Source organism: Bufo gargarizans, chromosome 1 (assembly GCF_014858855.1).
Source record: "Bufo gargarizans isolate SCDJY-AF-19 chromosome 1, ASM1485885v1, whole genome shotgun sequence".
NCBI classification, from domain to species: Eukaryota; Metazoa; Chordata; class Amphibia; order Anura; family Bufonidae; genus Bufo; species Bufo gargarizans.
This window is the reverse complement of record NC_058080.1, coordinates 151,631,530-151,653,338: the sequence shown is the minus strand read 5'-3', so window position 1 is coordinate 151,653,338 and position 21,809 is coordinate 151,631,530. Positions and strand designations below refer to the sequence as shown.

Below are 21,809 nucleotides of genomic sequence, written 5' to 3'. Positions count from 1 at the left end.
TTGTGGGAAAAGATGAGGGTGCGTTGCGGGAAAATGCACAATTTTCCATCGCGAGTGCAAAGCGGTTTAATGCATTTTCCGCGCGCGTGAGAAAAATCGGCATGTTTGGTACCCAAACCCGGACGACTTCACAGAAGTTCGGGTTTGGGATCGGTGTTGTGTAAATTTTTATTTTCTCTTATAACATGGTTAAAAGGGAAAATAATAGCATTCTGAATACAGAATGCATAGTACAATAGCACTGGAGGGGTTTAAAAAATAAAATAATTAATCTCTCCTCTCCTCCACTTGTTCGCGCAGCCCAGCTTGTCATCTTTCTTCTTTTGAGAACCTTGGAGGAAAAGGACCTTTTGGTGACGTCACTGCGCTCATCACATGGTCCATCACCATGGTGATGGACCCTGTGATGAGCGCAGTGACGTCATCAAAAGGTCCTTTTCCTCCCAGGTTCTCGAAGAAGAAGAAAGGAAAAGCTGGGCTGCGCGAACAAGTGGTGGAGGAGAGTTTAATTTATATATCTTTTTTTAAACCCCTTGATCCCTAATTTACTTAGCATTCTGTATTAAGAATGCTATTATTTTCCTGTATAATCATGTTATAAGGGAAAATAATAAAGATTGGGTCCCCATCCCGATCGTCACCTAGCAACCATGTGTGAAAATCGCACCGCATCCGCACTTGCTTGCGGATGCTTGCGATTTTGATGCAATGCACAAGTGATGCGTGAAAATCACCGCTCATGTGCACAGCCCTATTGAAGTGAATAGGTCCGGATTTAGTGCGGGTGCAATGCGTTCCCCTCGCGCATTGCACCTGCTCTGAATTCTTGCCCGTAAAATCTTAGGGGCCTAAGACTTTAAAAGCACAAGAAAAAAGGTTCCAAAGGAACGGTGTGAAGGAATCCTAAAAGCGCTTTGATAAAGACTTAAAGAATGGCAGGTGTGAATATGGCCTCATGCACACGACCATGTGCCGGCCTTACCCGTTCTGCAGACCGCAAATTGCAGTCTGCAATGCATGGGTACCAACCGTATGACCGCCATCTGCAGACCTGGACTCATTCACTCGAATGGGGCCTGCGATTCACATCCAAAAAAAGTAGTGCATGCACTACTTCTGTGCGGTGCAGAGGCCCTGACAAAACCTGTGGGGTTCTGATCTGTGCCTCTGGTCCACATCACACTGTATCTCCTGGATTGCGGACCCGTTCAAGTGAATGGGTCCGCATCCGTGATACCGTGCACATTTTTTCCGTGCGGTAAGCATACAGGGTAATATAGCACTACCAAAGTGATTAATATTAGACAAATCTCATGTACATTTTTACATGTGAAAATCGACCTGTGTGCGTTTTTAAAATTTGCAGCATGTCAATTATATGTGCAATTCCGCAGCTTTATATACAGTGGTTTTCCCCATAGACTTCAATGTGGTTAACATAATCTGCTAAAAAACTGTGATTAAAAAGTGTGGATTTATGTGCTGTTTTGGTCCAGATTTTGTGTGGGTTTTCTGCATACAAACCCGCACCCTAAAAGGGGCTTCACCACCTCATTCCTTCTCATTTCTTTATTCTACGATGAAGGGTTAAATGAATTCCTACTTCAAATAGGCAGCGGCTGCGGTGGTGTGCAGGGGAGGGATTAGGAAGGTAGAGGGGGAGCTGCTTTATTGAATTACAGGAAGATGGGATGTAATAAAAAATGTGCCGTTGTTGATCCAAGCCGTCTCTTATCCTTTATTGTTAGGTTACTGTGTTGTGCTTGCAACGTTTCATCAGTAGAGGGAGCTATATGACAGAAATTTGGTATGCGTCACAAAAACACTGCAACATAGTCTCTCAGGGCACTTTCACACTAGCGTTTTTGTTTTCCAGTATGGAGTTCGTCACAGGAGCGCAATACCGGAAAAGAACTGATCAGTTTTATCCTAATGCATTCTGAATGGAGAGCAATCCGTTCAGGATGCATCAGTTCAGTCCCTTGTACGTTTTTTGGATGGAGAAAATACCGCAGCATGACGCAGTTTTAAAGAGGTTCTGCAGTTCTTTCTGATGATCTAGCCTCTGTGCAATACTGAGCGGCTATTTAAAAGGGTTTTCCAAGATTTAAATACTGATGACCTATCCATTGGATAGATCATCTTCATCTGATCGACAGGGGTCCGACACCTGGGACCCCTGCCGATCAGCTGTTCGAGAAGGCAGTAGCGTTTCGGTTTACCGCAGGTGAAGTGACGTCACGACTAGCATCACTGGCCTGAGTGTGGCTGAGCTCTGTTCACTTGCCCAGGCCAGTGATACTAGTTGTGACGTCAGTGGGCCTGCGGTAAACCGAGAGAAGGCCGAGACGCTACTGCCTTCTCAAACAGCTGATCGAGCAGAGGATAGATCATCAGAAACAAACTGCAGAACCTTAAGGCCACCTGCTCATTGTCTTGCAGAAAATCCCACACAAATTGCCTCCGTGTGACCTTCCTGTAACAGAATCATACTGCTATATGTCAGAGAGACACAGCATTATGTCAGTATGATTCTGTTACAGAAAGGACATGCAGAGGCACACAGCATTATCAATCATGATAATGCCATGCTCTTCCTAAGGCCTCATGCACATGGCCGTAGTTCTGGTCCGCATCCGAGCCGCAGTTTTTGCAGCTCGGAATCAGACCCATTTACTTCAATAGGGCCGCAAAAGATGCGGACAGCACTCCGTGTGCTGTCCGCATCTGTTGCTCCTTTCTATAGCCCTGCAAAAAAAAAAAAAAAAAACTGTCGTGTGCATGAGGCCTAAGTCTAGCACATACAGAGTGTGATTCCTGCAAGGGACATAAACTATAAGGCCTCTTTCACACAGGCGTCAGTTTTTTGGGCCGGATAAGAGGCGGGTGCGTTGCGGGAAAATGCACGATTATTCCGCGCAAGTGCAAAACATTGTCATGCGTTGCACTCGCGTGAGAAAAATCGCGCATGTTCGGTACCCAAACCCGAACTTCTGTGAAGAAGTTCGGGCTTGGGATTGATGTTCTGAAGATTGTATTATTTTCCCTTATAACATGGTTATAAGGGAAAATAATAGCATTCTGAATACAGAATGCATAGTAAAACAGCGCTAGAGGGGTTAAAAAAAAAAAAAAAAACTTTTTAACTCACCTTAGTCCACTTGATCGCAAAGCCCGGCATCTCCTTGTGTCTTCTCTGCTGAACAGGACCTGGGGTGAGCTGCTGCATTAAATAGAGGTTAAGGACCTTTGACGTCACTCCAGTCATCACATGGTACGTCACATGATCTTTTACCATGGTGATTCACCATGGTAAAAGACCATGTGATGTACCATGTGACGTCATCAAAGGTCCTTAACCTCTATTTAATGCAGCAGCTCACCCCAGGTCCTGTTCAGCAGAGGAGACACAAGGAGATGCCGGGCTTCGCGATCAAGTGGACTAAGGTGAGTTAAATTATTATTTTTTTTAACCCCTCTAGCGCTGTTTTACTATGCATTCTGTATTCAGAATGCTATTATTTTCCCTTATAACCATGTTATAAGGGAAAATAATAGGGTCTCCATCCCGATCGTCTCCTAGCAACCGTGCGTGAAAATCGCACCGCATCCGTACTTGCTTGCGGATGCTATGCGATTTTCACGGTTCCCATTCACTTCTATGGGGCCTGCGTCGCGTGAAAATCGGACAATATAGAGCATGCTGCGATTTTCACTCAATGCACAAGTGATGCGTGAAAATCACCGCTCATGTGCACAGCCCCATAGAAATGAATGGGTCAGGATTCAGTGCGGGTGCAATACGTTCAACTCGCGCATCGCACCCGCACGGAAAACTCGCCCGTGTGAAAGAGGCCTTAGGGTGCCTGCAGATTTGTATGCATGAAATCCACACCAAATTGCATAGAAGACGCACATAAAACTGCACTATTTATCACAGTTTTGGTGCATTTTTTTTTGTGTTCATGAATTTTTCGTTTTTTTCTTCAATATTAACCCCATTGAAGTCTATGGGGGAGGGGGTGGGACGACTCTACACATTATATGGAATTGCACAAAGCTGTGAATTTCAAAATCGGCACGGCAGATCAGTTTCTGCACTGAAGAAAAAAAGCCAAGTTTATGAGATTTACGCACTTTGCTGGTGCTGTATTGCTGTATGGTTTTTCTGCTGAACCAAAACTGTTTCCGTTTTTCCGTGATCCGTGTCAGTTTTTTCTTCCGTGGGTCTTCCTTGATTTTTGGAGGATCACGGACATGAAAAATGAAAAAAAAAATCTAAGTCAAGTTTGCCTTTGAAATGATAAGAGAAAACGGACACTGATCACAGACGCGGATGACAATCTTGTGTGCATCCGTGATTTTCACGGACCCATTGACTTGAATGGGTCTGTGAACCGTTGGCCGTGAAAAAAATAGGACAGGTCCTATTTTTTTCATGGCCAGGAAACACGGATCACGGATGCGGCTGCCAAGCTGTGCATTTTCCAGAAAACGGCACAACGGCCACGGATGCACACAACGGTCGTGTGCATGAGACCTAATCCGCAACGTGTGCAGGGAACCTTAGGCCTCCCCAGCGGAGATGGTGTGCATGTGTGTTTACAGGGTACTACTAGAAATGGTCATTAAACATCCTTTTTTGGGTCTGAAAACTTTCAGCAGTAAATAACCTCCACACTTGTGAATAACTTGCTCGATCACTGACCACATCGGTATATGGCCACTAGTGAGGCTGGATATGGATGTGGAATTTTTTTTTAACACAAAGCAGGCATTCTCTCAAACCGTTGAGAGGGTTTGACCTGTAAGTTGGGGCTTAAATGTTCCAGGTTTGGTGATCCAGATTTGCAGGAAATGTCCACTTGCGGTGACCAATCACATTCATTTAACCAGTATCCTGCAGAATGATTGGCAGCGGCTTCCAGCCAATAGCGTTATCTGAAGTTTGGTTCCTCTGTAAGTTCACTGTGGTTTTGGATTACAGTGAGGGTTCCAAACTGAGGCCTCATGCACACGGCCATTGCATACAGCGGGTCCATGATACATGGGCACTGGCCCTGTGCACCCCGCATCACAGATGCGGACAAGTTCACTTGAATGGGTCCGCAATCCGAGAGATGCGCTGCGGAAGCACTACAGAGTGCTTCCGGGGCGTTTCTGTCCATGCCTCCACACTGCAAAAAAAGATGGAACATTGTGGTCCCCAATGCAAGGAACTGCTGCACCATGGCCTTGTGCATGAGGCCTTTTACGGTAAATCAACCATTACTATCGGCTGTCAGTATCCTCCTCCTGAGCAAGGAAGATGTGGATAGTTGTGTTGCAGGAGGTTTACTACAGGCATTGGTGCCAGGGTTAGAAAAACATGGCTACTTTCTTCCAAAAACAGCAGCACCTGTCCGCAGTATGTGTGGTATTGTAGCTCAGCTCTGTTCACTTGTATGGAGCTTTAGCTGCGCTACTGGACAGCAACCAGGGATAGGCGTGACGCTGTTTTGGTAGAAAGCAGCCATATTTTTCTAAGGCTACATGCACACTAACGTATTTGGTTTCCGTGTCTGTTCCGTGTGTTTTTGCGGATAGGATGTGGACCCATTCATTTCAATGGGTCCGCAAGAAATGTGGACAACACACCGGGTGCTGTCCGTATCAGTATGTCTGTTCCGTAGCCCCGCAAAACAATAGAACATGTCCTCTTCCTGTCCGTTTTGGGCATTGTTACAATGGATCTGCAAATTTTTTTTTTTTTTTTTTTTTGTGGATCCGCAATTTGTGGACCTCAAAACGCATACGGTCCTGTGCATGTAGCCTTTACCTAAATAATTTCTCTTAACTACTGTTATATCTTGCAAAGAATAGCAGCTTTTCATCACTACTGTTCTGAGTATTGCTGTTGCCTACTAGTGATGGTGCCCCTGCTGTATTTTACTGTATTCCACTTACTGTGTCTTTCATTTCTGGTGGTCACACATGCTCAGTGGTTCAGTGCGACAACTTAAATGTTCTTGTTCAAGGATGGCAGAGTGATTTCTACGGTTGTTCATCCCAAGCAAAAAGAACCTGCACACTAGGGGGCATGGTTATCAAACAGAAGTTAAAAGCTATTTTTTTTTTGCCCATAGCATCCAAACACAGCACAGTTTTTTCAGTAAAAAAAAAAAAGTATGAAATGATGTACATTGGTTAGGGTTGGCACCTTTACCACAATGAAATACTGGCAAAGTTTACAAGGGTAAGGCCTCCTGCACACAAACGTTTGCGCCCTGTGGCCATGCTGCACCAATGCCGTGCTGCTCCGATGCACGAACACCGACCGTGGGGCAGCCGCAGCCGATGGCGGACCCATTCACTTTAATGGGTTTCTTATCCGCCCGTTCCGCCAAAAGATAGGACATGTTCTATCTTTTTGCGGAACGGAAGTACGGGACGAAACCCCACGGAAGCACTCCATAGTGCTTCTGTAGGTTTCCGTTCCGCACCATTCCGTATCTCCAGATTTGCAGACCCATTGAAGTAAAAGGGTCCGCATTCGTGATGCGAAATGCCCACAGTACGGCGCCCGTGTATTGCGGATCTGCAAATGCAGTCCTCATTAGGGCCACGTTTGTGTGCAGGAGGCCTAATAAATAGGTGTGGTTTGGGGGCATGTCTTAACACGGGGTATTATTTTATACCAGTCTTGTGTTTATACTTTTGCGTTCTGCTGCTTTTTTTAAATAGACTATTTTCCTGTTATAATTTTTAAATAAAATGCAGCCAAAAATGATGCAAAGACCTCATGTGTGAACATGTAAAATTGAATGGCATGACAGGATAGGGTCAGTGTAAAATGTAATCTTTCTTGTTAATGGTTTGTGTGTTCCGTGTGTGGTGCTTGCCTTCATTCAGACACTAGTAAATATCTGGGTTGGGAAGTCAAACAGGGTAAGGCTACTTTCACACCTGCGTTGGGTGCGGATCCGTCTTGTATCGGCACGGACGGATCCACACCTATAATGCAAACGCCTGTATCCGTTCAGAACGAATCCGTTAGACTTTGCATTATTCTTTAAAAAAAAAAAGAAAGTCAAAACGGATCCGTCCTGACTTGCATTGAAAGTCAATGGGGGACGGATCTGTTTTCAACTGCACCATATTGTGTCAGTGAAGCACTGCAAGCAGCGTTTTGGTGTCCGCATCCAGAGCGGAATGGAGGCGGAACGGAGCCAAACTGATGCATTCTGAACGGATCCTTATCCATTCAGAATGCATTGGGGCTGAACTGATCCGTTTTGAACCGTTTGTGAGAGCCCTGAAACGGATCTCACAAACTGAATTCAAAATGCCAGTGTAAAAGTAGCCTTAATGTGGTATGGCAGGAATCTAAGCTTTAAAATAAGACCTAGCCTTTGATGGCAAGTTGATATCTAATACCTTCTTTGCTGCTGAAGGAGAAATCATCAATTAATGTAGTCCATACAAATGAATGGGATTCTTTCAAAAATGATTTTTATTAGAATTTTTTTAATGTAATCTTACATTTAAAACATTGAAATAGGTTTATGCAAATACAGGCAATAAAGAATAATTTTGGCAAACGTTTCCAGTTTCCTCAAAGTATTGGTAGTATGGTTTAAAGGGAACCTGTCACCGGGATTTTGTGTATAGAGCTGAGGACATAGGTTGCTAGATGGCCACTAGCACATCCGCAATACCCAGTCCCTATAGCTCTGTGTGCTTTTATTGTGTCAAAAAATCGATTCGATACATATGCAAATTAACCTGAGATGAGTCCTGTACGTGAGATGAGTCAGGGACAGGACTCATCTCAGGTTAATTTGCATATGTATCAAATCGATTTTTTGACACAATAAAAGCACACAGAGCTATGGGGACTGGATATGGCGGATGTGCTAGCGGCCATCTAGCAACCCATGTCCTCAGCTCTATACACAAAATCCCGGTGACAGGTTCCCTTTAAATGTAGCAAGAATGTATATATTTTCGTGCTTCAGTATGTTAAGTAATGGGATTTATGGTTCAATCATTATTTTATTAAAGCGTACAAATGCAAAACGCACATACATATCCACTATGTATACATGCACACTACAAAGGTCATAAACTGTTCACAGAAATAGGTCTGAGGCAGTGGTACATACAAGGTTAGCGTTACAGAACCCTTATTGCACATAACAAGCCCGTGAAGGCTTCCAGACATAAATCCAAGAGTACCACCGCAGATGTTCTCCAAATTTCAGACCCGTAACCACATAGGACAGGGAGAGACTTCACAAGACACGACAGACCAAGACAAGACATAAACAGGAGGAGGGAGGGAAGGAGAAGTATAGAATAGAGAGGTTCTGCTTAGTATAGTATTCAAGAGCCGTTACCCGGTAAAACACCCGTCGTCAGCCAGTCATGAAACGGTGTGGAGGAGCGAAACTGGTTCCATGGTTCCCAAGTCCCCCAGAAGGCCGAAGCAGATCCCGATTCTACATCGCCTAACTCCTCCATACGGACTAGTGAGTCCAGAGCGCTGGACCAGGTCACTCTCAAAAGACTCTCTGGGGACCTCCATTGACGGGGAATTATCTGTCTCATGGCTAATATAAAAAAGCGAAGGGCACCTTTTTTGATCTGCGAAATCCGTCCTGAGAACATGGATAAAAGAGCTAAAGCAGGAGAGGGTACAATAGTAGCTTTGTATAGGAAATTATATAAGCCAAAGATCTCCTGCCACAGGGGAGCCACACCTGGACAGTCCCACCAAATATGTGTCATTGAACCCCGTGCATTAAGACACCTCCAGCACGCATCAGGAACCTGAGGATAAAATTTGTGTAACCGCACTGGGGTCCTATACCACCTGGTAAGGATTTTATAGTTAAGTTCCTGCAAATTACATGACACAGTTAATTTATGAGTGAACATAAGTGATCTAGACCATTGGTCTGTAGAGAAGGTAGACCCCAGTTCCGATTCCCAATCAGACATGAATTTGAGTTTAGTCCCTTGAATGCCTGTGGAGGAATCCTCTTTCTCCCCAGAGTTCAACATGGCATACAGTAAAGATATAGCATGATCAGGAGCTGACCTTGCTGTGCACATCTTTTCAAATTCAGTCAATGGAGGGCATGACCGTAATCCAGGTATCAGGGATTTAATAAAGCTTCGCAACTGAAAGTAAAGGAGCCAGCGCCCAGGGCCTGCAGGTATAATGTGGGAGAGGTCATCCAAGGGGTGCAGACCATTCTGTTTAAAAACATCTATCAATTTGATCGGATGTCTATTCCGGTCGCCTAAAGCTGGGAGCTGACACAAACCTGTGGGGAGATCCGACAGTGAGTGTCGTAAGCGGACCCGGAGAGCTTATAAGGCTGAGTTTGACCGCAAATTTAGCCCAAAGCCTAGCCAGGGTGTGTAAAAGCATCGGGGATTGTGAGTTAGGTAATAAGCCCAAGGAGGTAGGGGACAACCAAAAAATTCCAGTAGCCAAATGTGGCGCCATTTCATGCTCAATATCTACCCAAAGTTTGGTAGAGCGGTTATGACACAAATCAAGCCCACAATTCATGATCGTCGCTCTATAGTATGAAATAAAATTTGGTAGTCCCGTACCCCCCAAAGCTTTAGAGCGGGACATCAAACTGTAGCTAAGTCTAGCCCTGGGTGCTCTCCATACAAAAACCGATACCATTCTCCTGATCTTAGCAAAATAGGTTAAGGGGATTTTACATGGGATCGTCTGGAACAAATATAAGAGGCGCGGTAAAATGTCCATTTTAACCACATTGATCCTCCCGAACCAAGATATCTGGAGTGGAGTCCATTTATGAAAACTGGATTCAATAGCCCTAAGCAAGGGTAAATAGTTAAGTTTAAAAACATGTGCCAAGTTTGCTGGGATGTGAACTCCTAAATATTTGATGTGTTTGGTGGCCCACTTAAAGGAGAAAGAGTTTTTTAAAGAGTCAACCTCCCGTTGGGGTATGTTGATATTTAAAATCTCTGATTTCTGTACATTAACTTTAAAGTTGCTAAGGCGTCCAAAGAGATCAAATTCACGGAGAATCGAAGGCAGGCCAATCCTAGGAGAAGTTAAGTAAATAAGCAGATCGTCTGCGAACAGGGATAGCTTGTGTTCCGTACTACCAAGTTTGAGACCCGAAATGGAAGGATTTGCCCGAAGAGCATTAGCAAGGGACTCCATCACAAGAGTGTATAAAAAGGGCGACAGGGGACATCCCTGACGTGTTCCATTCCGGATCTCAAAAGGGGCAGACAGAAGGCCATTGACACGAACACAGGCTGAAGGGGAGGAGTAAAGGGCTAATATCCTATAGATCATTTTGTCTCCCAAACCAATGTGGCGCAGGGTTTCCTCTAAGAACCGCCAGTTCACCCTATCAAACGCCTTCTCAGCGTCTACAGCGAGAAGGCATAGCGGAATTTTAGTGTGTTGTGCCCTCGCTATCAGACCTAACGTTTTAAGTGTATTATCCCGGGCTTCCCGTCTTGGTACAAATCCCACTTGCTCCCTGTGGATACAGCCGGGAATGTGAGGATGGATTCTCAGCGCCAAAAGTTTGGCATACATTTTGAGATCCACATTGAGCAAGGAAATAGGCCTATAATTAGAACATGAAGCTGGATCCCTGCCTGGTTTTGGGATAACCGTGATATGAGCCTGGAGGGCTTGCCTAGTAAATGGACAAACCGGTGAGATGGAATTAAAGGTTTTGACAAGTAAGGGTGTGAGATCGTCTCGAAGGATTTTATAAAATCGAGAGGTCAGCCCATCAGGACCTGGGGATTTCCCATTCTTCAGATTCTTGATCACTGATTCTAGTTCAAATAGGGTAAAATCATCTTCCAACGTGGCCGCATCTTCGCTCGGTATGGGGGTGGGGCCAAATTGAGTTAGGTACTCACGGGTTACATCACCAAGGGATTCCCGCGGGAGAGTAGACGATGGGAGATTATATAGGGACGCATAAAAGGATTGAAATTCTGCCGTGATATCCACTGGATTATGCACGGACCCTCCTGCGCCTGTATTAATTGAGGGGACGTGAGTCAGAGTAGTTCGGGGATGTAAGGCCCTAGCAAGCCAGCTACCACATTTATTACCATATTCAAAAAACCCGTGCCTAACTTTATCTCTAAAACAAAGAGATTTCTGGTCGAGTATCTGTAGTATTTGATGCTGAACTAAAGAAATGTCTGATTTTAGAATATCAGAAGGGGCATTCTTATTCAAATTTTCTTTCATGGCTAAATCAGATAAAAGAGACTTCAATTTGTGGGAGCGTTCTTTTTTTAATCTGGAACCATGTGAGATAAACACCCCCCGAAGCACGCATTTGAGGGCCTCCCACTTAATAGGGGGGGCCGTCAAATCCGACAGATGGTCCGTGATAAAGTCAGCGATAGCTTTCCGAATGTCTGCTAAGCAGGCTGTATCCGATAGCAGATTGTCATTCAATCTCCATGATAAGGGCCGGGGGCAGGAAGGTTGGGAAGAAATAACGCCACACACCGGAGCATGATCAGACCACAGGCGAGTGTCAATAGAGCATTTAGGCCCAGAATCCAACAGTTGTTGAGATATAAAGATATGGTCGAGTCTGCCATAACTGTTATGGATTGGGGAGTGGAAGCTATAATCCCTGACACCTGGATGCAGAATGCGCCACAAGTCTACCAAGCGAAGTGCCGTGAGCTCAGATTTGAATCTGCGCAAGGAACTCGGGGAGATCGAGGACTTACCAGAGGAGGAATCCAATCGTGGGTCCATCACTAGATTAAAATCGCCTCCAAGTATGATCGGAGATCCATCTGCAAACTTGGACAATTTTTTCAAAATCTTGGATCCGTATGTCGTCTGTCCCTGGTTAGGAAAATAGACATTAGCCACAGTTATAACAGAGTGATCCACAGAGAGCTTAATGAAGAGAAACCTGCCTTTCAAATCTATCTCAGAAGACAAAACTGTATGGCTAAACGATTTGTGGAACCCTATAGAAACTCCTCCCGATCTACTGGTGGGATTAGGACCATGGAACCAAGTCTGGTAATAACGATTGGAATAGCGGGGAACGGCACCCGTTTTAAAATGAGTTTCCTGGATCATAGCAATCATAACTCTTTTCTTATGGAGGCTGTATAGGATCTGGCTACGCTTCTCGGGTTTATTGAAACCCCTAACGTTAAAGGTGCAAAACGATATGGGTGCCATTGTGAGTGACATTAGTGGAAGACAGGCATAATCTGTCAGAACCTTTCAGTACCATCAGAAATACAGTAGTGGTAAAGGGAAGGACACATAAGGAGGGGGTGACAGAAAAGGGCACAACAAGACACAAAAAAGTAAATATACAGAACATGTAAATCTTATTCGGGAGAACCGACAACGTCAGTTCAAAAGGTGCTAGGTAACAACTGAGGTTGTCCGCAGCAAACCGCGCTGCGATCCCTAAGTGAGGTAGGGAGAAAGCAAGGACCGACCGTCTCCTTACTGGACTCCAACTTACAATAACGCAAGCATAACATTTGCTGAAAGAAACAGGACAGGTGTGAATGAAGGTCTAGAAGACCAGAAAAAAGTATGCATATAACGTCTATAACAATATAGAACAATGGAGATTACAGGAGGATGGATATCCCCCAAGAAAGTGAGCAAGAACACCCCAGCAGTCACTCATCAGGATCAGGCCCACGTCTAGGCGCTCTCTTCTGCTTGGGTGAGATCATCTGCCATCTTTCCCTCTGTGGGATCGGGATGGGTTGCCGCGTGCTAGGCCAGTCCGGCAACTCCAGAGGCGGGATATCAAAGGTTGAACAGAGGTTAGCGAGGTCGTCAGGGGATCTGAATACAGCCGACCTTCCTTCTTTAGAGGCAGATAATTGAAACGGGTACCCCCATCTGTACGGAATGTCCTTGGCTTTGAGTGCTGTCAAAAGCGGTTTCAGCGCTTTGCGTAGCTGTAAGGTGCGTCTAGCTAGATCCTGTAGAATGATGACTTCTTTGTCAGCATGCATGATCTTGCCTGCTGATCTGGCAGCTTTCAAGATGGCTTCTTTATCTTTAAAGAAGTGTATACGGCATATGACATCCCTAGGGCGGTTAGGATCACTTAATTTGGGACCAAGGGCTCTGTGAATGCGATCTATTTCAAGAGATTGCCCTGGATCTCTGGAGAGCAAAGCATTGAAGAATGAAATGGCCCATTTCTCAAGGTCTTGTGGTAAAATATCTTCAGGGAGGCCTCTAATGCGCAGGTTATTCCTCCTATTTCTATTTTCAATGTCGTCCAGATGTGTAATGATATCTTGGATCTGAGCAGAGTGTGTCTGGATGACTTGCTGATGCGAGTCTAGGACTCCCAGTACTTGGTCCTGCATGGACTCGGCCTCTTCCACCCTCTGGCCCACCTGCTTCAAGTCGTGCTGCAAGGCCTCAATGTCTCTTTTATGAGATGTTTCCAGCCTAGAAAATAAGGCATCTATTTCATGCCTGGTGGGGAGGGATTTGAGGTGGACCTTCCAGTCCCAGTCCTCATCTTCTCTTTGTGGTGACATGGATGCCCCTGTATCAAGAAGCGTGGCCTGCGAGCATCGGCTTCTAGGGGAATGTCCCTGAGGTGCTGCCGAGGGCGACCCTGTATATGGCGGGGATGAAGCCGCCGACGAGCCGGAGCTCGCTGCTGCAGCATAGGACGCCGGTGAACCGGTAGGTGTGCCCCTCATCTGCTGCTGTGACTCCGATGTCTGCGGGCCCGAGTCTTCATATTGTAGCGGGGATGCGGCTCTAACCTTCTTAGGCGCCATCTTGGAGGAGTCGTCTCCTTCTCTGCCCGTGTCTGCCTGGCTGGAGGCGGCGAAGAAGCGGGAAATCGCTCCCGTTTTGCGGCGTGTCGGAGCGGGCGTCGATGAGGGTCTCCCCCTGCGACCTGTCATGGGATCAACACAGCGGAGGGTGTCCTGTGGGTCGGTGAAGTTGGAGTCGGTCGGGAGCCGAGGTAAAACGCGTATTACCCGGCCATTGGTTAGCTCCGCCCCCCTCCAAGTAATGGGATTTAACAAAGCACATCAAACATAAAACCTAGTATACCTCGGGTTGAGCCTTAGAATTTTGTTTTTATTAGCAGTAGAGGAAATTCAAATACACCAGGCACTATACCTTGCAAGTATAGCTTAGCTGAATGTAATTTTTCCTATTTGCTTATCTACGCCCCCAGCCATTCCCACACCGCTGCTTCTGGTCTGCAACATTCCCAAACAGTGACACATGTGCTAGCCAATGTGACTGCTGAGGCCAGTCATTGGGGTGGCAAAATCGGGGGTTGCTGATCCATTGTCATGACAGCTTGGGGCCTCGTCAAGCCTCTGAGGCCTTTTTATGGTGCCATATTTTTCGGACTGTAAGATAACTAGCATTTGGAGGAGAAAAATAAGAAAATTATTTTCCATCAGACCTCAAATCAGATCCCCAAATCATCTCAGATCAGATTCGCCCCCCCCCCCCCCCCCAACCTCCATCAGCCTCAGATTAGACCCCCATTGGAGCCCCCAGCCTCCATCAGACCTCAGATCAGATGTTAAAAATAAACTGAACTCTCTTGCTCTGGATGGCACTGCAGAGCCAGGACTCGCTGCACCGCTTTTTTTTTTGGCCCGCACTGCATTGTGACCTGAAGCCGCACAGTGCCAGGTCATAGTGCCCGCCTGCTTCCATTATATTATAATATGCTAATTAGCCTCTAGGAGGAGGGGGGCATTGCACCTGCTCCTAGAGGCTCCGCTTGCCCACCTCAGGCAGCGCTGCTCTCCTCCCGCCGGCTGTGTCTGCAGTGTAAATCTCGTGCTGTTCAGCATTCGGTGCAGGCGCAGTGAGAAGGGCGCTCGGCAGTGCAACGCTTTAGGCAGTGAGATGGCACTAATATAGTTATGTTCAGCTGATATTAGCACATCGCTAAGGTCAGCCAGCTTAATACCCATTTTTCAGGTGACAGAAACCCTTAAGGAAGGAGTGCAGCCTGTGCAGCACTGCCTAAACGTCCTCGTGCCCCCAGAGGAAAAACAAACAGAACACTTTTAAAATGTATACGATGAGAAGAGGTAAAATCCCTGGTTATATAGAGGCAATTTACCTGTTGCTTATTTGGGACTTTTTTCTGTTACAAAGCTATAATTTGTATTATGCACATAATTTAGGATTTAAATCATTCATATAACTTAATTGGTCTAATAAAACCTAGCGGGTATATTATTATGTTACATGTATGAACTGAGGTAACACGGACTCTTATGCATGCATATAAGGGCAGACTATTCAGCTTCAATGGAGCCCTCTGAACGAGGGGGCTAGCTCTGGTTGGGGCAGGACTCCGCTCTCCAGAGGAGCAGAGCTATTGGCATACAGGGGAGTTGCCCCCACGGGCTATAGGAAGTGCTTGGAAAGTGTCCCATATTATCTCTGTTTATAGGGCTCCTGCTCTTCTGTGTGCTCCATTGCATACACACATACTCAAGCACATGCTGTAGCCCTCCTTCCCCAATATAAATGGTGACCAAATCTAGTGTCTCATAATTGCCAGGCACACCATGCAATGCATTTGCCCTTTGCTGTTAATTAACCTGGTACTCTAATGGAGGCTGCTGATCTCCTCTACGTTTTTAACTCGTCCCATTCTCTAATCCAATGGATTTCTATACTTTAACCTAGAAGAGGAGTAACAGCCCGTCTTGGGACTTGACCCCCGTCCTATATTATATAAAACAGAGCGCCATTAGTACATTGCTCGAGGCCAGCAGAAAATAGATGTCATGTTTGATCGACTTGTGTTTTCCCCCCCCCCTTCAGCAAAGCATCTGGATAATATTAATCTTCAATCCTTTTAGCCGTACGTTCACTCTGAAGAGTTTAGCATAGGACTGGCCATTAAATGTGTGACCAGAGAACTGCACCTTTTTTACTTTTTTTTTTTTTTTTTTTTTTTTTCTTGTCCTATTATAATGCATTGTGCCTAGTGTTTCCAGTATTACCAGTATTGACGTATAATGCTGTTATATTGCATTAGATTTTGACACAAGTTATACTACTGGTAGAATCTGTAAGACCCTTCTCATTACTGTCTTGTAAACTGTGCATCTGGTATAGATCTGCAGCCAAACCTCAACAAGACCTACGAGATGTCCCACCCACCTTTTTTTACCTTGATTGCCGTGGACCTGTACATGGAGTGACAGTGTTGTGACAACCAGAGTTGAGGCCCTTCGTCTATGGGGTGGCATGCTCAGCTGGCGTCTTTGGATGAGTACTTCTATAGTTATGCAGTGTCTTTGCCATTTACATATTTAGATAATGCTAGGTTCTCAACCATCTGTGGAAGGTATAAGCTGTGAGAACCTTCTGTTCTTCCATAGAGTTGTATAACTTGTTCAGCTACACTAGAGTAGCATAGCTGTCTCCTGTATCATCCACCCTTGGTTCTTTCTGTCTTTCTGAGCTGGTCCCAGGAGATCCTGGCTGCTGATGCTGTGAGATCTGTTGTCTTGGTGAAGGCTAGGATGGATCGAATAAGTGCATAAACATGCTGGAAGTGCTGCTCAGGGACCTGATTGATGCTACATTAAGGGTAGGGAAGATATTGTGGGAAGTGAGATAAAAGCACTTTAAATGGAATGAGGAGTTGGACTGAGATCAGGATGAAGGTGGAGAAGAACAGAAAAACAGCTTGTCGTGAAGCATGCAGCAGAGTAAACCTAGCCCAACGGCAAGAAACTGAGATGTTGTGGACTGGAGAATCCTAGCTGGACCGTCAATTATTGTGGAGTTTTTTTCTAGACGGACTAGAGTAAGCAAGACCCTACCCGGAGCTGGAGACCCTCCCAATTTCTGTATGGATTAGTTGTGAAGGCTGATGTAGCAGTTTTGGAGAACTTGTCAATTTATCTGTTGACCATGCTGAACTACAAGAAACGGGAACACAGAAAATCCTCTGTGCTGTGGCCGCTTCATTTTGGTCTACATCTTCCATCTTCTGCCAAATGCCAAAACTGTGGCGGTAAAAACAGCACAGAAAATTGTAATTTAAAAATTATTTGTGTGTATGTTTAGTGCTTACTGTACGTTATCCTTGTTCCTTGCTGATTTATAGTAAGAGTAGGGAATTTACACTGTAGATCTATGTGCATTTTTTCTCCGTGTTTTTTCTTCTGCATAGGGTATACTCAAATACGTTGTGCTTTTGTCATGAATTTGTGGTACTAGTTTGCAAATGTATTTCATATTAAGCCTGTTTAAAACGGGGAATTTATATATCTATCACATCAAAAAATCAAGGAGATGGGAAGTGGGCGGGGACATATAAATCGTTCCGTTTATGCCCTTGTGAACACGCATGAATGCATGTATGTTGATCGGCAGATAAACTGGTACTGTAATTTCTTCCACTTTTTTTTGTTCAATATGTACCGTATTTTTCGCCTTTTTAAGACTCATCGGCCCGTAGGACGCACCTAGATTTTAGAGGAGGACAATAAGAAAATAAACACATGTACGTCATCGGTCCGGTCTTTATACATGGCACCCGATCGCATGTGCACCTGGCGCCATAGCTGCAGGGTTTCTGCTATTTTGAATTGCAGAGACACGCGGCACATGTATGCGATCAGCCATAAGGCTTATACATTTTAACATTCAGATGCCGTGATCAAATGTACAATGGCATCTGATCAGTCTGGAAGCGGAAGTCGCGCGCGTCCGGTAACAGTGTTCCCCGGCTGAGATAAGGGAACCTGTTATTTCGCTAAAATACACCGAAGCCGCAAGCAGGCTTCGGTGCCTATTTCTGGAATATACCAATACAGTCCACTAGGTGGCAGCATTGTATTGTTATATTCCAAATGAAGTCTTCAATGATGGCTATTTAGCCATTGCAAGGAGCAGGATAGGGGGTATACACACTGACGCCAAAGTATGCAATGACTGGGTCAGGTGTAGATGATAGTCTGTTTGGTAGTTGTTTGTGACGCTAATTGCAAGAGTGGTGGTTCAACTACCTTACAAACTGATATGATTGCCTTGACAACTACTGTAGTACATAGTAGTACATGGCTTGATGTAAGAAGATCTGCGCAAATAGGTGTCCATTAGATTAAAATGTGATTTAACACTGGATATTTACATACACTGTGTCCCCTATACCATGCTACAATACACTGCCCTCCCGGTTCCCCGGAAAATTGTCTTGCATGAAAATGGTGTGTGAAAAAGTGAAAATCCTGCAGTGCATCTCCATCCCCACCTAGTCAGAAGAGGGTGTGCCTCCTCCCTGCACTTCACTGGTGCTGGCCACTGCACGGACATGTACAGGCACGGCATGTGACCGGTGAGGTCACTCATTGGTGATGTGTGGGGAGTCAGCATGTCACACTTCTGACCAGGCAAGGAATAGAGGTGGTGGGAATGCCTAAGACCCTAGTTGACCGAGTTGCACTGTAGGGGTACACCTTCGTCCTGGCTGTGATGCCGTCCAGTTGCTGTTGTCCGCTTCAAATCCAGGGAGAAAATAAGCTGTACTTGTGAGATTATATAATTCTCGTGGGAACAGCTCGAATTTTACTGCTCTGTGAAGCAGCCTAAAGCAATTGTATGGCGTCACAGCCAGGGTGAAGATGACGCCCACTGAGCAGAAATGAAGTCTCCACCCTGTACCAACATGTGGCCCAGTAGCACATCATCCATGGCCCAGTACTGGTCTGCAGCCCGGTTGTTGGGATCACTGATGTATACAGACGAATGATGAACAACATTTTTGACAATTGCCCTGCTCATTGACACGGTCTAATATATATATATATATATATATATATTAGGCCTTAATATGCTTCTGTGAGCAGGATCATCCTTTTTTAAACTAGGCATAATGCCCAGTAGGAAGGGCTGAACCTGCGGATTTAAAAGCATACTTTTATTTTGAAATCCATTGTTCTGTTGTGTGGAAACCATTTTTAATTTGTTTCTATGTTTATGCAAATTCGGCCTAAAGTTCTGGCCACTCTTACCTTGCCTGAGAAGGCCAGGGGTCACCATCGTCGTCTTCCTGGCCCTCTTATTCCGCACCTTAACCTTTTCCCACAGTTTTGGGGCATCGGTCCTAAACCTCTATCTGTTCAGTGGGGCTAGCTTAAGCAGATGTTGCTGTTCATGGACCAAAATTGTGGCACAGGGTCAGGTAAGAAGACTGACACCTGGCTATGTCACTCAGGGGGAGGAGAGAATGGCCAGAACTTGAAAGCAGGGGGGTTGGCTTTGAAGCCCACGTTTGCATAAAAAATATTTTTTTTTTCTATGTAACGTCACTATGGATTTGCACAATGTTATTCTTTTAGTCAACAGTATCGGCACTATCAGGCATTATTCCTGGTTTAATACTGTTGACCCTGCTGACAGATTCTGTTTGACACATCGTAGTTTAGTGGTAGTATCCTCTTGCTCTTCAGATACCATGTCAATTACTCATCATTTTGGCTACATTGTTGAATTGAATGTTTCATTTGATGCCTTGTCTTTGTCTCTGTTAGTGGGAGCTCGGACTCCTTCCAAAGGAAAGTCTAGTATTGTAAAAGCTTCAGCTGTGATTGGGACAAGATCTTTGCCTAGAACAAGAGTCCCAAGCAAAATACCTACTCTCCAGAGGACTCCTAGTGTGTCTTCAGTATGCAGCACCCAGAGCGATCACAGCACTCTGAGTTCCAGGTGTAAGTAGTGTTCACCTTTGGCACATGTAATGGTTGGGCACTTCACTTGCACTTGTCTTAATGTTTCCGCACCTTGTGATGTCACTTTCACTGGTTATGTATAAAATCACCTTTGAGAGGTTTCACACGCAACTTTTTGAAGTTTTTGATGGAGTTTTTATTAAGCAGAAGTAGATCCACCAGAAAGGAGAAGTGAAGGTCTTCCCTGTATATTTCCCATTCCTTTTGAAACCAATTCTGGCTTTGACTAAAAACTGACACAAAAACTCCAGCAATTTTCTATCAAATTTTGTGTGATACCACCCTAATTCATGTTTGGTTTTTTGTTGCATGTCTGGTCTGTTTGTGGCCCAATAACATTCCACCCCTGTGCTGCTTCACTTAACATTGTGTGTATTTAAGTCACCATGTCTTATCAAAGTGCGCACTCCATGTTGCTGCTCATTCACATCATGGCAGTTTGTGAGTTTGGTCGATTATCTTATGTGTTTGAGGGTCTCCTAACTCTCTCTCCAACATCTGCCATCAGGATTGGATTTTAGCATGTTCACTCAATTTGTTTTTGGGAAGATAAACTATGCCAAAGGTTTCTGGCAGAGACAACTTCCCCTCTTATTCACAACACATGTATGCATGACCCTATTTATGACGGCTGTTGGGCTGGTTTGCTAAATGGGTTGTCCAAGGTGTTTAAGTGATGTCTTATCCCCAGGATGGGCCATCACTAGGTGATCAACAGGGGTCTGACACTTAACACCCCTGTTGATCGGCTGTGTGTAGCTCTGGTGCTCACTTCCATCAACAGAGCTGTGCAGACTAGCTTATCGGTGGGAGGTTGGATCCCTATGGGATATTGATCGCCTGCTCTAAGGGTAGGCCATCACATTAAGAAAAACCCTGGACAACCACTTTAACTCTAAAGTATGGCTAGCTTTACTGCATCAGCCAAAGTTCTGATGTGACCATTGGTAAGAGTGATTTGTGTTCAGACACACCAACAATGGCAGAGGCTGGGAAGAATAGTCATTGGGACTTGGACATCTCTACTCTAATATTCCTCCCTTTTCTAGGAAGGGAGACTCTTCATAGTAACTGTATGCAGCTACATGGCATTGGCAACCGTTCTTCTGATATGTGCTCGTTGTGCATGCTTTATCCTTTTTATATTGTAATTGAAGCTTGTTGACTGAACAATTGCAGGGTAGATTGCAATAAAAATGGCTTGAGGACCATGAAAGCAGCGGCTGAGAACTGATTGCTTCTATTTCCTCTCTGAATCTTCTTTTACAGTTATTTGTTTCATTTGGATTTGACTTGAGGAACTGAGCATCAGGCTGGTCTTTCTGCCTTTCAAATCCTCCAAAATGTGCTTGGTAGTTAAGTAACAGCTTTGCTTATGCAGCATCTCTACTGCTAAGAGGAGCCTTGAGCAGAGTATAAATGTGCTTATTGTGTCCATTTTTCCATTGCTGCTATATTATGTATGAAATGCCCTTTGAAACAAAGCTCCATCTAACCAAGTAGCCAAAATGACAGAGCCTGCCCAGTGCCGACTTTCCTAGTTAGACTTTCATGTTGGATTAGTTTGTCCTGCCCACCGCCTCAGATCCTCTGATTACTTTCCACTCTAATTCATCGGGAGCTGTCTGGAAAAACACAAAAGCGAGAACGTTGTTAATGCCCTATTTTTATCTCTTATCTGGTTAAGAGCCTTTGCCTTAAATGACTGTGCCAGGCGGGCACCGCAGTTGCACACAGAGTGCTTTGCCCATACAGCTTTCTATTAATGCCACTATAAAATTAGTTGCGGATTCAGAGAGGCTCTCCGACGTTACCGTGACTTTGCTGATTGTCGCATCCTGGAGCTTTTGCATAATTCCTTTGGCTTCAGCTGCTGGGAAAAGAAGTAGGTCAATTGGTTATTCTTTTTGATACTTGAAACTGAACTTAAATTAAATGTCAGTCTTCTTGAGCCCCTTGCATTCTGAAGTTCTGTGTGCTTCAGCCTTGCTATAGCTAGATTTACCCATTTACTGAGATGACATTAGTCATGA

The 21,809-nt window shown here is 44.9% G+C and overlaps 1 protein-coding gene across 9 annotated transcripts in view; it reads left to right on the top strand.

The window, feature by feature from the left end:
* The window catches only part of MTUS1 (microtubule associated scaffold protein 1), a 261,609-nt gene that overhangs the window by 118,424 nt on the left and 121,376 nt on the right, over positions 1-21,809 (top strand). For 7 of the 9 annotated variants that reach the window (XM_044299622.1, XM_044299618.1, XM_044299631.1 and 4 more), the window contains one exon: positions 19,579-19,755. The exons of 1 other annotated variant lie outside the window; for it this stretch is intronic. In XM_044299622.1, the coding sequence (XP_044155557.1) occupies positions 19,579-19,755 (177 nt within the window). Of the gene's footprint in view, positions 1-16,485; positions 17,079-19,578; positions 19,756-21,809 lie in introns of those variants that run through there. One more of the 9 variants, XM_044299656.1, reaches the window with a different exon arrangement.